This window comes from Rhinolophus sinicus, chromosome 12, assembly GCF_057876585.1.
Source record: "Rhinolophus sinicus isolate RSI-liver-muscle chromosome 12, RSI-T2T, whole genome shotgun sequence".
NCBI classification, from domain to species: domain Eukaryota; kingdom Metazoa; phylum Chordata; class Mammalia; order Chiroptera; family Rhinolophidae; genus Rhinolophus; species Rhinolophus sinicus.
In genome coordinates, this window is record NC_142512.1 from 23,293,508 (window position 1) to 23,308,372 (window position 14,865).

At 39.9% G+C, this 14,865-nt stretch overlaps 1 protein-coding gene across 1 annotated transcript; it reads right to left on the reverse strand.

The window, feature by feature from the left end:
- Positions 1–875: 875 nt before the first annotated feature.
- On the reverse strand, positions 876–11,577 carry C12H17orf75 (chromosome 12 C17orf75 homolog). The gene is made up of 10 exons (XM_019750732.3): positions 11,318–11,577; positions 10,511–10,594; positions 8,499–8,624; positions 7,445–7,588; positions 7,140–7,197; positions 5,776–5,895; positions 5,061–5,125; positions 4,789–4,925; positions 3,838–3,941; positions 876–3,313 (listed from the first exon to the last, which is right to left on the reverse strand). The coding sequence occupies exons 1-10, from the start codon at positions 11,455–11,457 to the stop codon at positions 3,098–3,100; spliced, it is 1,194 nt and encodes a 397-aa protein (XP_019606291.2). The 5' UTR covers positions 11,458–11,577; the 3' UTR covers positions 876–3,097.
- Positions 11,578–14,865: the final 3,288 nt, after the last annotated feature.

The window sequence follows — 14,865 nt, forward strand, 5'->3', positions numbered from 1 at the left end:
CCCATATTGACACCTGAGGGGAAGGCGTAGGGAAGTTCAGTAACTTGCTGGTCGTATGTCGCATGGCTGGATTCCTACCCAGGGCTGCCTGGTTGCAAAGTTCATGCTCTCAGCCCTCAGGTGTCTGTATAGGACGTCAAGGACTCTAACTCTGTAGACGTGTCAGGGAGTCTGTTTAAAGATCCTGTCTCCCTGTAGGAAGGCCATCCAGGAACAGTGATGAACCTTGGAACATTCACCCAGTGTTCACTTAACAGAATCTCCATTTTGTCCGCCCTCCTGGAAGTGGTTTACAAAAATCCACAGCTAGCCACTCATTACTGCTCCCTATCACCCGTGATTTCCAGAATCTAGCATTTATGCCAACTCAGAGTGATTTAAAGTTGGTGAGTCCCACTTAGGAAGTTTAGCAGTTACAGAACTGGAGCTGCCCTCTTAGACCCAAGTGGAAAGACTTGATTGAAGCCAGCAGTTTCCATTCCTGAGAAGACACAGGGTTAGGAAAGTGTAGTCCTAGTAACTGAATCTTATTTCCGAGAAGCCTGCAGGCTTTTCTGGCATCTGGTACAGTGATCCTCTGGTACAGGACAGGCATTCTGTCATGGTGAATAATGAATGAGAGTGAAAGGAAGTGACCTGGGTTATTGCGTGCTACAGGTGTAACTTTACTGGACAATGAATAAAACATTGTGATGGAAATTGCTCTTACACCCTGCCTGATGCCTCTTGTAAGATGCAAAAAGATGTATCCCCGCAGGTGATTTGATTTTCAACAAATTCTTTAATATAACAAGTATAATTTCCCCACAAACTTGTTGTGAATTAATTAAAATGTCAGGCCTGAGAATTGAGCTCATTAAATAAAAACGACTGCGTTGGTGAGAAGCTAAGTTGTATTATTATTATTATTATTACAAATATAATTACAGATAAACTGAAACCATTTTGATACATGACAAACATACATTCCCTCTGTGTGTATAGCACACAAATAATACATAAGTGCATTCCACACTGAACAAATTCTTTCCAAAACTTTAAAAGTTAATACATTTAGCGTATTAAGATTTGAATACAGTACATTTCTGGTCATGAGCTGTTTGAGTTTCTTCTCATGGTCAACAAGACATTCAATTCCATGTCACCGTTTTCCTTGTCTAAAGCAGTGATACAGTTTGTCACAGACTTTTAAAATAAGACTGTATTGTATACAACTATAATGTAGTGAGCCTACATTACAAAATATATATATAAAAGTACACATAAAGAATATGTAATTATCCCTTAACTATATCCATAAATGACTTAAAGTAGGTAATATATTTGCTTTCAAATGCCATTTACAACATGGACTCTTGAAAGACATGTTAATTTGAAAAAGAAAAATGTTTTCCAGACTCAAAATGTTGCTGTCCTAATGTTATTTATTTAAAAAATTAATTTCCAAGCAGGCCAACCAAGTACATTAGAAAAAGTCGATGCAAGGGTAGTGCCATAAAATTGCTTATTTCCCATAGTCATTCTGAATTTAATGCTATAAAAAATGCTACTTGGATTTTTTTTCCGACACTGCCTACAATCCAAGTTATTAAAGTTTAAAACCATATGAAAGCCTTTATGAAGATCCTAAATTGTATTTCTCATTAAAGGAAAAGAAATGGCTTACTGAATCATGTCCCTACACTTCTGTAGAAGAGAAGGCAGGCTGTTGTCAGTTATTTTGAAAATTAAAACTCAACACTTAATGTGAAGGTATATGAGGTTAGGAGAGGATTTTTATGGACTCGTGTGCCTCCAAGCATCCTGAGGGTGGTGAGAACATAAGACTTCTGATCTTCTAAACAAAATTCATTATCACATGGACTTATTAAAGAGCTATGCAGAACAAAGTACAATCATGTGTGTAGCTACAGTTGGTTTCCATGGGAGTTATAAATGGTTCTAGCTGCAGGCACTTTCAGCTGATTTCGGAGTAAAACATGAGGCTTGTAGAAAGTGCAAAAAACTGAAATCATGGGGCAGCCGGATGGCTTGGTTGGTTAGAGTGCGAGCTCTCAACAACAAGGTTGCTGGTTCAATTCCCCGCATGGGATGGTGGGCTGTGCCCCCTGCAACTAAAGATTGAAAACGGTGACTGGACTTGGAGCTGAGCTGCGCCCTCCACAACTAGATTGAAGGACAATGACTTGGAGCTGATGGGCCCCGGAGAAACACACTGTCCCCCAATATTCCCCAATAAAATTTATAGAAACAAAATAAAACAAAAACACACCTAAAATCAATGAGTAACTTCTATGAAGAATCTGTTAGTGTTCTTTATGTTACAGCTTGTAAAATGTATGTACTTTGTTTCATTTTTAACATTCTGTTTACAAACTCCAGCATTTTTATATAAAAGAAAAAAATACAGGCTCTGTGAACTAAAAATACTACCTGTGAACAAATGAATGACAAGAAGTGATGTGGGCCACTTCTCCAGTAGCTCTCCATCAGAGATGATGTTTTATCTTGAAGCAAGGGCATCTGTGTTTTAAAGCTCATTTCATTTGTTACACACTCATGATTTATCTGCATATTGACTTAAAAGCTGGCTTCATCATCCACGCCATTATCAACCAGACCAAAAAAAGTCTATCGAGCACCCACAGGATGCACAGATCTGTCTTTGAAACGGTGTCACGATGCTAATGTGTCCTAAGACGAGGAGTACACTTGTTTAAAGAAGCTATAATACATTTAGAAAGAAGTATTACGATTTTTCTGAGAAGAAAGATGGCTAAATACTACAGCAGACTCCTGAGAGAAGCCACTAAATCACCTCTGAAGTTTTTCAAGCAACAACTCCCTGAAGTCTAGAATTTATGGGACCAGCAATGTACTAAAATTCCACAACTCTAACATACAACTATCTAGGACTCAGAGAAGATGTTCCTCAGATTTTCATGTCTAAGTCAAATTTTAAGAGTACCAAATGAAAAAATCTGGAACGCATTTCAAATAATCGTAAACAGCAATCCTATGACAATTATAACTACTGCAATTTCAAACACCAATGCTGGAACACACAACTTCACAATAGTTATCTCAAAATCCATGATCAAAAACCTTGCGCAAGAGCTTCTTTCATAAATTCTTCAAGGACGGCTACCACATTTTTGGCTTCGGGCATTTCTTCATGTTCCACTTTAACAATCTTCAAAAGGGTATCTCCACTACCACAGTTCTTTAGGAACATGTAACATTTAAACAAAGCATAATGATTCATTTCTGCTTGTCGAATAAATCTCTTCAAATTATTTGTATCTTGTATTGCCTAGAAAAAGATTACCCAGTTAAATATGTGTTTAGTGAGACAATAAAACCTGAAAAATATGTCCTATCCAGCTGAAAACAATATATGTTGCTAAGATGTTTGCTTTTTATTTTAAATATTTGTCATTTTTATTGCTAATATACTTCACTCTTGGCAGAACAAAATCTCATATAAAGTAAAAATACTTTAAAAAATCTCCTAAATAAGGCGACAACACTTCATTTTGAACCCACAGACACTGAGCCACTTTTTTTGTGCTTTCCAATTAAGATATGTCACAAATTATAAGATTGATGTCCCTGAGATATAAGCAAGCATTCAACCCAATTAACTGGAAATGCAATAATATGTATGCAGAAGCCACTGAAAAACATAAAGTAAATGCCTTCTAAGGGTTCTAATTTTGAGAATGTCCTATTTAATAGACATCACAGCTGTAAAATAGATGTGTTAGTCTGTCACTAGTACTAATTAAAATTCAGAGTAAAATTACATGTGGCACTGGCACACAGACGGTTAATTACCTTTAGTTTAAAGTTCTCCAGTACTTGTCGAAAAAGAAAAGGGTTACCTCCTTCAGCACCATTCAAAAACGCCTGCATCCAATCCTCACAAAACCGGTTGCTTCCTGCAAAATATTTTAGAAAAATTAAATGAATAAAAATAAAATCCTACAAAGCACAAACATTCTTTTTCTATTTATTTATTTATTTAAAATTGAAGTATAATTGACATATAGCATTATATTAATTTCAGGTGTAAAACATAGTGATTTGCTATTTGTATACATTGTGATATTCTTTCTTTATAAAAACACTTACAATGAATTATTTATGACTTCTATAACAGTCTAAGAAAATAGTGTGCTCACCACCTGGCTAAGAAATACCAAAGTATTTGAGACCCCCATGTGCCGCTTCCCAATTGCATCCCCTTTCTTTCCCATTAGAAAGGATTATCATTCCCATGTATTTTTTAAAATTCTTGCTACATACTTGTTTTTTTAAATCTCTAAGCCTTATATAGTATTATTTTGCACGTTAAAACTTTATGTATTTTTCTTTAATGGCTGTTTCAGTAGTATGTTTGTGAGCTATACAGACACATGTAGCTCATTTGTTCATTTTCGTTGCTATATAGTATTTCATTGCCTGAACATAGCAGCATATCAATTTTCCTATTGATAGGCATTTAAGTTGCTTCCAATTCTTTGCTGTTTCAAACAATGCCTTTATGAATATTTTTTATTTGTCTCCTTGTATACATATACAAGAGTTTCTCTATATACTTAGGAGTGGAATTGTTAGGCATGATGTGATTTCCATGTTTCTAGAACTGCTATTGTTTTTGGTGAGTTTGGGATAAACATGTAAAACTGCACAAAGCAAGAAGGGTTAAGTTTGTACCATTTGTTCTCAGTGCAAAAACAGAGACTGCCAAGAGCCCCAGGACCCTCCCCAGAGGTTGTGGCTCACCTGCATTGTAGAACTGAGGCTGGGAGCTACTGCAGTCGATGACCACAGACTTACGCTGCTCCTCCGTCATGGCCATGCACAAGGATGTCATGGTGCCCTCGTGAAGAAGGCCTTGAAGACTAGCCACACTCAGAAACCTGCCACACACACAGTCCTTTTACACCAACAGTATCGAGGGATGGGAGGGAGAAAGCATTCTGCACTGGGGAGATTTTAAAAACATAAATTTCAGGTTTGCTGCAGGAAAATTCCTCTGCGAAACTGTTCTTTACCTGTTAATGTCTCTCTTTGTTTTTTCATCTGATTCTTTAACCTCAACAGGAGTATAACTCAGAGCCTACGAGAGAAAAATAAAGCCTGTTGATACACGTATTCCAGTTTTCCTTATTGAGCAGCTACACGTGATTCAACGTCACCTTCCTCCAAACCACAAGCCTGGTGGGTACCGCCCAGGAGCTAGCTCTCCAGAGAGTCTTGTTCAGCTGCTGCTCACGAGCAGTCAGAAACTTGGTTTTTCCCACCTGGTCTCATGGGGCCATCCAGTCTCAGCTGCACCTACCCACCACACATTGAAACGCAAAACCTGGCCGTTTACTCAAGCCTTCCCCAGTGTCTGGATATTTGAGTGAACTTTTCATTATTTACCTGGCCATTTTTATATAGTTAAAATCACTTTGGATTTTTGTTTTCCTTCTCAAATTATTTTGGAAATTACACCTCTCCCAAATCATTTCAAAAAGTAATTATTTAAAAATGTTTTATCCTATTAGGAAGACTTATTATTTGCAGTTCTACCTTAGTAATATAACTTTCTAGATCTGAGTAAATAGAGGGTGGTCTATCCTGATTGCAAGCATAGCTTGAATGAATATTCGGGGGTGGAGGGGAGGAAAGTCATGTTAAAGAAAATGAATATGTCTTTATAAAGAATCCAAACTCTGCCAAAGTGATTCTCGATTAAGGAAATGCTTTGTGGGCAAGACTTACGGCATGTAGCAGAAAGGTAAGCTTCTCCTGAAAGAGAAGAACTACCCGCTGGATTGGGCATACAACATCCTCAAACCAACTGCTCAGGTAAGACTTTATGTGGTTTTCCAGGCCTCTTTCCTAGATCAAGAAAGAACGTCACTTGCTTTAATATAAGCCTTAACCTTAGCAGGCTTAACACTTTCTCACGATACTCTTGACAGTGAAAAGAACTGGGGCCAGACACCTCCATTTTTTAAGCTAACACCACCAACTCAAAAAAACGAATTGTGATATCACTTCCCTGGGCTTGATGGGCAGCGCGGGGATTAATTTTACACTGAATTTCTTAAAAACACACTGAGGATTCATTATATAGAATGAAGAGACTGAATTAACAAGGTTCTATGCTACTTCACTGGGAGGAGTTGTGCATTTACAAGTCCATCTCCCCACAGTATACTGTATACTCACTGCAGATATTCTCTTAATAATCTTTGTCTCTCCAGCACCTGGGACAGTGTCGGAAACATCTATGTATAAGCTTATAAAATGCCTACTGAATGATTGAAGGAATGTAGACAACTCATTCACTCTCAGAATGTGACCAGGGAAAGATACTGGTTAACGCATCAAAGCACTCAAGCCTATTCGTCAGACATGCTGCCATGAGCACCTCTGGCTTTCGAGGCTGTGCTGCTCTCTGGGGACGAGTAGAACAGCTCCAGGATGGGAGAGCAGCTCTCCCTACACTCAACTCCCTGGCTCACTCCTATGCCACCCTTTCCTCTCCTGCAGTGCATAAGTGCATGATAAGTAAAAGGAATTATTATCACATGTAATGGGTAGTAAATTTGTAAGAGCTATGACTTTAACAACTGCTACAAGCTGAATGCATCGTTTTTAAAAGAGATGGACAAATGAATAGCTATGGATGTATCTAATTCATAAAAGATCAATTAATGAAAAATGGCAAATGTTTCTAAAAATCTTTGATGTTGAGTTCAAGGACGGTCATACCATTGCATAGCATTTCTTTGGTGCCAGAGGCTTCATGGACCATTAGTTCTGACTAATAAATCTTATGTGCCTAGAAATCAGGAAAAGGGCACCCTCTTCCTCACTTGGCATGCCACCATACACTTGAATTTAATGGACTGAATTTTTCATGGATACGAAACATCAGAAGCAGTCTTGTGAAACTTGTAGCACTTATAGGACTATGTTCCCTGCTTCCCTTAACAAGTACCTTTCAACTAGCCCACAAAGGAGCACGTTTTTAGAATTTAGGTGTCTTTGTGTCCACCTGTATGATTTGACAAGTATGGCAGTTACAGTATATTAATCATCTCAGTCTTTAAAAACTATTGAATGAATCATCTTACCTCACAGTTCATGTTATTTTTCAGCCCTTGAATGTACTTGTCCAATTCAAGCCTGAAAGTATGTTCTTAAGGAAGTCATAAAGGATGCATCAAGATAGTATCTTATCTCTCACTAGAAATATAAAATCTTGCAAATAATGCAAACTAAATTAAAATAAGCCAAGACAAACTGGTTGTATGAAGGTATGTAATTCAAGTAAATGCAGAAGGGGTAGGAAAGCTTTGTGAAGGTTGGTAGTAATATTCCTCCACTTGCCTTCTGGAAATTTCCTTCCTGATATCCTCAAAGACCAAAGAAAGGATATAGCTCAAGTCCTTTTTCAGACCCTCCTAAGAAACAGACCACATATTCTGAAGGATTCTGTTCAGAGTCCATTGTTGCCATTTCAGGAAGCAGTTTTTCTTGTTGGAAAAGGCAGTAATAACAACCGACCCGGTAACCTGGAATTCTAGAAAAGAAAGAAAAAGGTACATTGTATTATTTTGGTAAATCATGCACATAATTTTGTGGGCCGCTCCAAACCCTGGTCATCTTGATCTGGCAATACTGTTATATTGCCAACTAGGCCAGAACTTTCCAGACTTCTCTTTGGTTTACTTGTAACACCAGAGGAAAATGAACATATACCATGACGGGCTTTAGCTACAGCAATACCTAACAAACATCGAATTTCTTTGAATTTGGCTATGTGAAAAATTCATGCAAATTTCACTCGTGTTCAAAGTACACCCATGTTAAATAAATACAAGCATGTTCTCTCCCTCCCCCAAACTTTACAGGTCATTGAAGCTCTAGGCAGATGTGACATGTTTATCTTGTGGCCTCATCTTTGACCTGTGGCATCATATTCCTTAGTGGACTTGATGCCAACATCATGATCTGAAGTGAACAACAATCAAGGGGTGTAATGGAAAGACAGCTGGAACTCAACTGAGGATGCCTATATTTAAGCCTGAACTCCATCGATGTGACCAGCCTCGTGACCTGAACTCTGAGTTTATTTCCTCATGTGAAAATGTAAGTAAGAGTATCTGCTCTATCGCCCCTTTTGTAGGGAGAAGGGCATCAAAGTTCATGAAAGCACTTGACAAACTATAAAGTATCCAATTTTAGTTTTGGTAATTAATTAACTCTTTTCTTCCAAGTACAAGACTAAGTACACGTAGGAGGCAGAGTCTTGGCCATTCAATTCATTCCACTCCACAAACATTTATGTGGACGGCCCAGTGCTCGGGCAGGCAGAGAACAGAAAACAGAATCTTGCAGGTCTGGTGGGAGCTGATCTTTTGGAGTTTCTCATCACTTCTCATATTTAGGTCAGAAATAAAAACTTAGGACACAGCACATTTTATACTTACCTCAGCTCCACAGATGCAACATTACCCAGCCCTTCAAAGACTGCTCCCTTAGAAAGACGCTTAGCAATGAAACTGCGCAGCTCTGGCTCCACTTCAGATGGTAGATTAGTATCCGCCAAGGAGAGGCTTGACAAGTGAAAGACACACACTTCTTACCAGTGGCCTACTGCATTCACAACCCATAAATCAGATTATTACTAAAAGCCAGAGTCCCTTTAAGGACTTGAAAAACTTTCTGTCTGACTCCTGTTGGTGAGGCTTCTAGGAATGTATGTCACCAAGTATGAGCAAACTCATCAAACAGTTTAAAATTATACTCTTTCCAGCTCATTCTCTCTACTATTATGACTCTATTGGAATCCCCCAATCCACTGACCTTACCTTTTTTTCATAGTCCCTTAAGTTTCTCATCTCACTTCCCTTCTCATTACCTAGCTTAAATTCCATGGCTGGACGTTATAATCACACCCGACACAAATTCTCCTTTAACCCCTTTGTTGCTTTCACCTCACTGTACTTGCTTAGCAAAACTTCAGGCCTGATTAGTCCAGCTCTCTACCTGTTCTGCACCTGCATCTAAGCAGTTGAATCTGGTTGGACAAAAACTACATCCAGGGTTGGCCAGTTAGCTCAGTTGGTTAGAGTGTGGTGCTAATAACACCAAGGTTGCTGGTTTGATCCCCACATGGGCCACGGTGAGCTGCACCCTCCTTAAAAAATAAAACAAAACAAAACAAAACTACATCCACAATGTCTAATGTCATTTTAAATTAATGGTCACTAGCCTCAAGTGGGCCCTTACTGCTGACCAGATATCATTCCACTTCCTGGTTCACTCCCTCTTTTACTCTCCTAGGTCACTATTTCATGCCTCCACTTCTTTCCTCAATCCTCCAACTACCTACTATCCATGAATAAACACACTATCTTAGCAATTGTTTATGAGCTAAAAATAAAGATTTTAGTTTGGTTTAGATTATAACAAAGTCTCTAATTTGAATATGCAGGAAGAAAAAGTCTTCCACCACAAAACTTCCCAGTAGAGAATATTAACCTAATACTTCACAAGGTCTTTTGTTTTATATTAGGGAAAATTTCAAACATATAAAAAGTAGAGAGAATAGTATAATGAATGCACATGAACCCACTACCCAGTTGTGACAATCACCAGCTTATGGCGAATCTTGTTTCATCTGTACCCTCATGCCGTCTGCACCCTCCCACCTTCCAGATTTATTTTGAAGCAAGTCCTGGGCATCATATCATTTCATCCATAAATTTCTCAGTAGGTATCACTACTTTTCATCAAGTGTTAAAGTTCACTCATTCATTCATTTACTAAATATGTATTAAATGTCTACCCTGTGCCAGATACCACTCAAGGTACTAGGTAGGAGACATCAATGAACAAGAGACAACAATCTCTGCTGTCCTGGAGTCTACAGGCTAGTGTGCAGCAGAGGAGCTAGAAAAGGGCATTGTAATGGGGGAAAAAAGAAAGATTTTAAATTTTTTGGTACCCATATGATATTGAATATTTACTGGAGTTCCACTCAAGAAACTCAGAATGTCTTTGGCTAATCACTAGGGGCACTATCAGTATTTGGATTTGCCCCAGACTTCAATGAATGAACTAATGAGGAAATCAAGATGAGGTTCGTTCGAGATACTGTGTTTCCCCGAAAATAAGACCTAACGGGACAATCAGCTCTAAAGCGTCTTTTGGAGCAAAAATTAATATAAGACCCTGTCTTATATAAGAACCGGTTCTTATATAAGATCGGGTCTTATATAATATAGTATAAGACCGGGTCTTATATTAATTTTTGCTCCAAAAGACGCATTAGAGCTGATTGTCCCATTAGGTCTTATTTTCGGGGAAACACGGTAGGTGGGCTTGATGATTTGACCCAGGGAAAGCTGAGTGGAAATGGGTACGCATTGACATCTATAGGCCAGAAATGCACGGTAGACAAAAGCACAAGCATGGGTCATGGTCAAGCTGTTTTTACCTGAAATCATCACCAGATGGAGTTTCTGCATTTGAGCCACTTGGGCTTCCATCATCACCACTGTCCCCTCGCTGCAGGGCGAATCTGCACGCCACAAAAAGCAATAAAGCTATCAATGATGGGCTCTAATGCAAACGGAGTATATGGGGCCCCACCCGACAACAGAGTAGGGGCAAACAATCAACTAAAAATGCTGCCAGGCAGAAGTGCATGGATCCATTGCCTATCCTCATGACAAGGAAAACCCATAAAACAGTGCTTGATAAAAGCCCCTTCTCCAGGCCACCCAAGAGGTGGAGGAAAAGGAAATGAAATATTCAGAAAAGCCAAGGAAATTTCCTTAAAAACAAAACAAAACACAGACTTTAAAGGGCCAAGAGAGCCCCAGGGGAGTCTGCTGGACGGAGGAAATAGAGGCAGCAAGGATAGAGGATAACCAGAGGATAGGGTGGGGATGAGGATGTGGCGGGTAAATGGAAGAAAGTTGGGAGATAATGACAGGAAAGACAGGAGATGGAAATCGACGTCATTGAGCATGCGAGGCACTACGCTTAAAAAAAAAAAAATAAGCACACGGACGACAAGAAGGGGCTGAGAAAATGACAGGGGTAGAACGCAGAGCCTTGGAAAGCCCAGGCACAAGAGTCCCGGATGGGGGCCCAGAAGAACGGCGTGAGGCAGGGAGGGCCCTTAGGGCCAAACCCTCCTCCTCCGGGAAGTAGACGGCGTTTGAGAGCTGCCAGGCCGCCGGGCCAGGGATGCGATGCGGGACCGGGTCGGGGCCACAGGGACGGCCGGGCGCTGCACCTGCTTCCGCGGTAGCTGTAGAGACAGTAGTGGCTGCTGGGCGGCGGCTCGAATCTCCGCTCCTCGGCAGAGCCACCCTCTTCGCTGCTCTCTAGCTCCTTTTCATCTCCGTCCAGAGATTCCTGCAAGGAAGGGAGCATCGTGGCGGCCTCCAAGCGGCCCTGTGTCCCCGCCAAAGCGTTCCCCCGCCGCCGTACAGTCCTTGCTGGCCAGGCTCGTCCGGCTCCCGGCCCTCGCACACCTGCGTTCCGCTGGTTTCCCCCGGTTCTCAGGCCAGGAAGTTGGCCAGGAAGGGCTTTTCTCCCCGTAGGAGCTAGCGGGCATACTAAATTACCTTTGCGGGAAAACGTTTACCACTCCTCTTTTAACTCCTTTTACTCCTCTGTCTATCGTTTAAGACGCCTAAGACGCTTAGTTTGTGATCAAGATGGTATAACTAGCTAAGCACACGGAAAAGAATAAAGCTGCCCTCCTACCTCCTTTCAGGCGCGCAAACACACGCATACACACCAGTTTGATCACAGATTACAGAATTAAAACTGACGCCCCCTCCTTTAAAAAAAAGAGGTAAAAATATGGGAGAATTTTAAAAATTATTGAAGACGTCCTTTATAAACATATCAAAACATTTAGAAGTCATATGGGAAAAGATTAATCAGATTATGTAAGCACTAAACATTCCTGTGTGGCCCAAGTAAAAAACACAAATGACAAACTGGAAAAAATATTTTCAACATACATAATACATGTACGGTGCTGTTTGTCAATAAACAAACAAACAAAAAGACAATAGGCAGTTCACAGAAGAAATAAAAACGAAGAATACATAAATACGTATACTGCTCAACTTCAAATAAAATTTATGGTACATTGTACAATTTTTTTGCCTAGCAGATCAGTAGACATTTAAAAGTTTGATAATACCCTGTGTTGAGGTGTGTGAGGAAGTAGTCATTTTCTTAAACAGTTGGTAGGAATAAAATTAAGGCACATGCTTTGGAAAGAAATTTGAGAATATCTATGAGTATTTTAAATGCACATGACCTTTCACTATCAATGCAACACCAGGACATCATCATATAGATACACTCACGTAAGTGCAAAAATACATGAGTCCAAAGATATTCATTAAAGCATGGTTTGTAACGATGAAAATCTGAGTGTTGGTCAATAGGGGACTGATTACATAACTTATGGTACATGCGGTCATAGGCAGAATAATGTCCCTGAAAGATTTCATTGTCCTAATGTTTGAAACCTGAGAATGTGCTGCCGTTGCTAGTTGCAGGGGGCTCAGCCCACCATCCCTTGTGGGAGTCCAACCGGCAACCAACTGAGCCATCTGGGAGGCAGCTCAGCACAAGGTGCCGTGTTCAATCTTAGTTGCAGGAGGCGTTGCCCACCATCCCTTGTTGAACTGGCAACCTTGTGGTTCAGAGCCCACTAGCCCATGTGGGACTCGAACCGACAGCCTTCGGAGTAAGGAGCTTGGATCTCCAACTGCCTGCACCACCGGGCCAGCCCGACAGTTTTTTAATTTGCCCTTCTCTCTGCTTGGAATGCCCCATATATTTGCATGTCTTCTTCCTTCACATCATTCAGGTCTCTGCACACATGTCACCTCCTCAGATAGACCTTCTCAGACTATCATATACAAAACATATCCCCCACACACCTCCACTGCTGTCCCATCAGTCTATATCCTCTCTTTGTCACACTTACCACACCTGACACTATGTATTTTTTTATTGTCTGTCTCCCTCACTGGAATGTCGGCTTGTTCATTGCTATATCCTCTATCATAGCACATGGCTTACGGTGTTCAAAAGCTGTTTGCTGGATTAAGACTTTGTAACTCCTTGGGATCTTTTCCTTGCATATTTCACCTTACACCATATCAAAGACATTAAAGATACCCCTACATGCCATGTTAACTTTACATAGAATAATAACAGCTAATACTTACTGAGTATTTATTGTGTGTGAGGGTTCTTTTAAGTGCTTTACAAATACTCATTTAATTCTCACAACCCCATGGGTTAGATATTATTATCATCCCACTTTACAGATGAGTAAGCCAAGGCCAGTTACTTTTATCTATGGTAAAATAGGTAATAAATGGCAACAGGGCATTCAAACCCAAACACTCTGGCTCTCGAATTCTTAATACCACAAAATTGATTTGAGGATGACTTGTTGACCTAAAATTATGTTTTGTAGCCATTTAATTGAACAGTTAATTTCAGGTTGTTTTGTTTTTACTTATTTAGATCTTATTTAATTTCTTACAATAGTTTGGTGTTCAAAGTCTTGAACTTCTTTTGTTAAATTTATTCTCGTTTATTTTTTGATACTATTGTAAATGGAATTGCTTTCTTCATTTTCAGATTATTGATAATGTATAAAAGTACAATTGATTTTTGTATATTGATCTTGTATTGTAAATCTTGTTGAACACTTATTAGCTCCAGGTTTTGTTTTTCGTTTTTTATGGATCCCTTAGGATTTTCCAAATACAAGTGGATTAGTTTGCTAGGGCTGCCATAACAAAGTACCACAGATTGAGTGCTTTAAACAATAAAATTTATTACCTCACAATTCTAGAGGCTAGAAGTAAAAAAGTCAAGGTATCAATTGCAGGGTTGGTTCCTTCTGAGGGCTGTGGGGGAAGAATCTATTGTAGGTCTCTCTCCCTGAGTCATAGTGGTTTTCTTCCTATGTCTCTTTACATTGTCTTCCTTCTATGTATATCTCTGTGTCCGAATTTCCTGTCTAATAAAAATACCAGTCATTTTGGAACAGGGCCCACCCTAATGACCTCACCTTAGCTTGATTACCTCTGCAAAGACTATCTCCAAATAAGTTCATATTCTGATGTACTGGGGATTAGTACCTCAATTTAGTACTTTTTCTTTGTGTGTGGGGCAGACCCAGTAATCCAATTCTACCCATGACAAGATCATGCCATCTGTGAATAGATGGCTTTACTTCTTCCTTTCCAATCTGGATTCCTTTTCATCTCCTTATCTTGCCTAACCACCCTGGCTACACCACCGGTATAATGTTGAATAGAGTGACAAGAGGGGGCCGGCCCAGTGGCTCAGGCGGTTGGAGCTCCTTGCTCCTAACTCTGAAGGCTGCCGGTTTGATTCCCACATGGGCCAGTGGGCTCTCAACCACAAGGTTGCCAGTTCAGTTTCTCAAGTCCTGCAAGGGATGGTGGGCTGTGCCCCCTGCAACTAGCAACGGCAACTAGTTGGGACCTGGAGCTGAGCTGTGCCCTCCACAACTAAGACTGAAAGGACAACTTGAAGCTGAACCACACCCTCCACAACTAAGATTGAAAGGACAACAACTTGACTTGGAAAAAAAAAAAAAGTCCTGGAAGTACACACTGTTCCCCAATAAAGTCCTGTTCCCCTTAAAAAAAAAAAAAAGTTATGAGAGTAAACACCTTCTTTTTGCATTTGTTTGGTAGAGCGCTGGGCACTATCTAAAATTATCTTTCTGGCTTGCTTGTTTATTTAGAAAGAATGAATAAATGACCT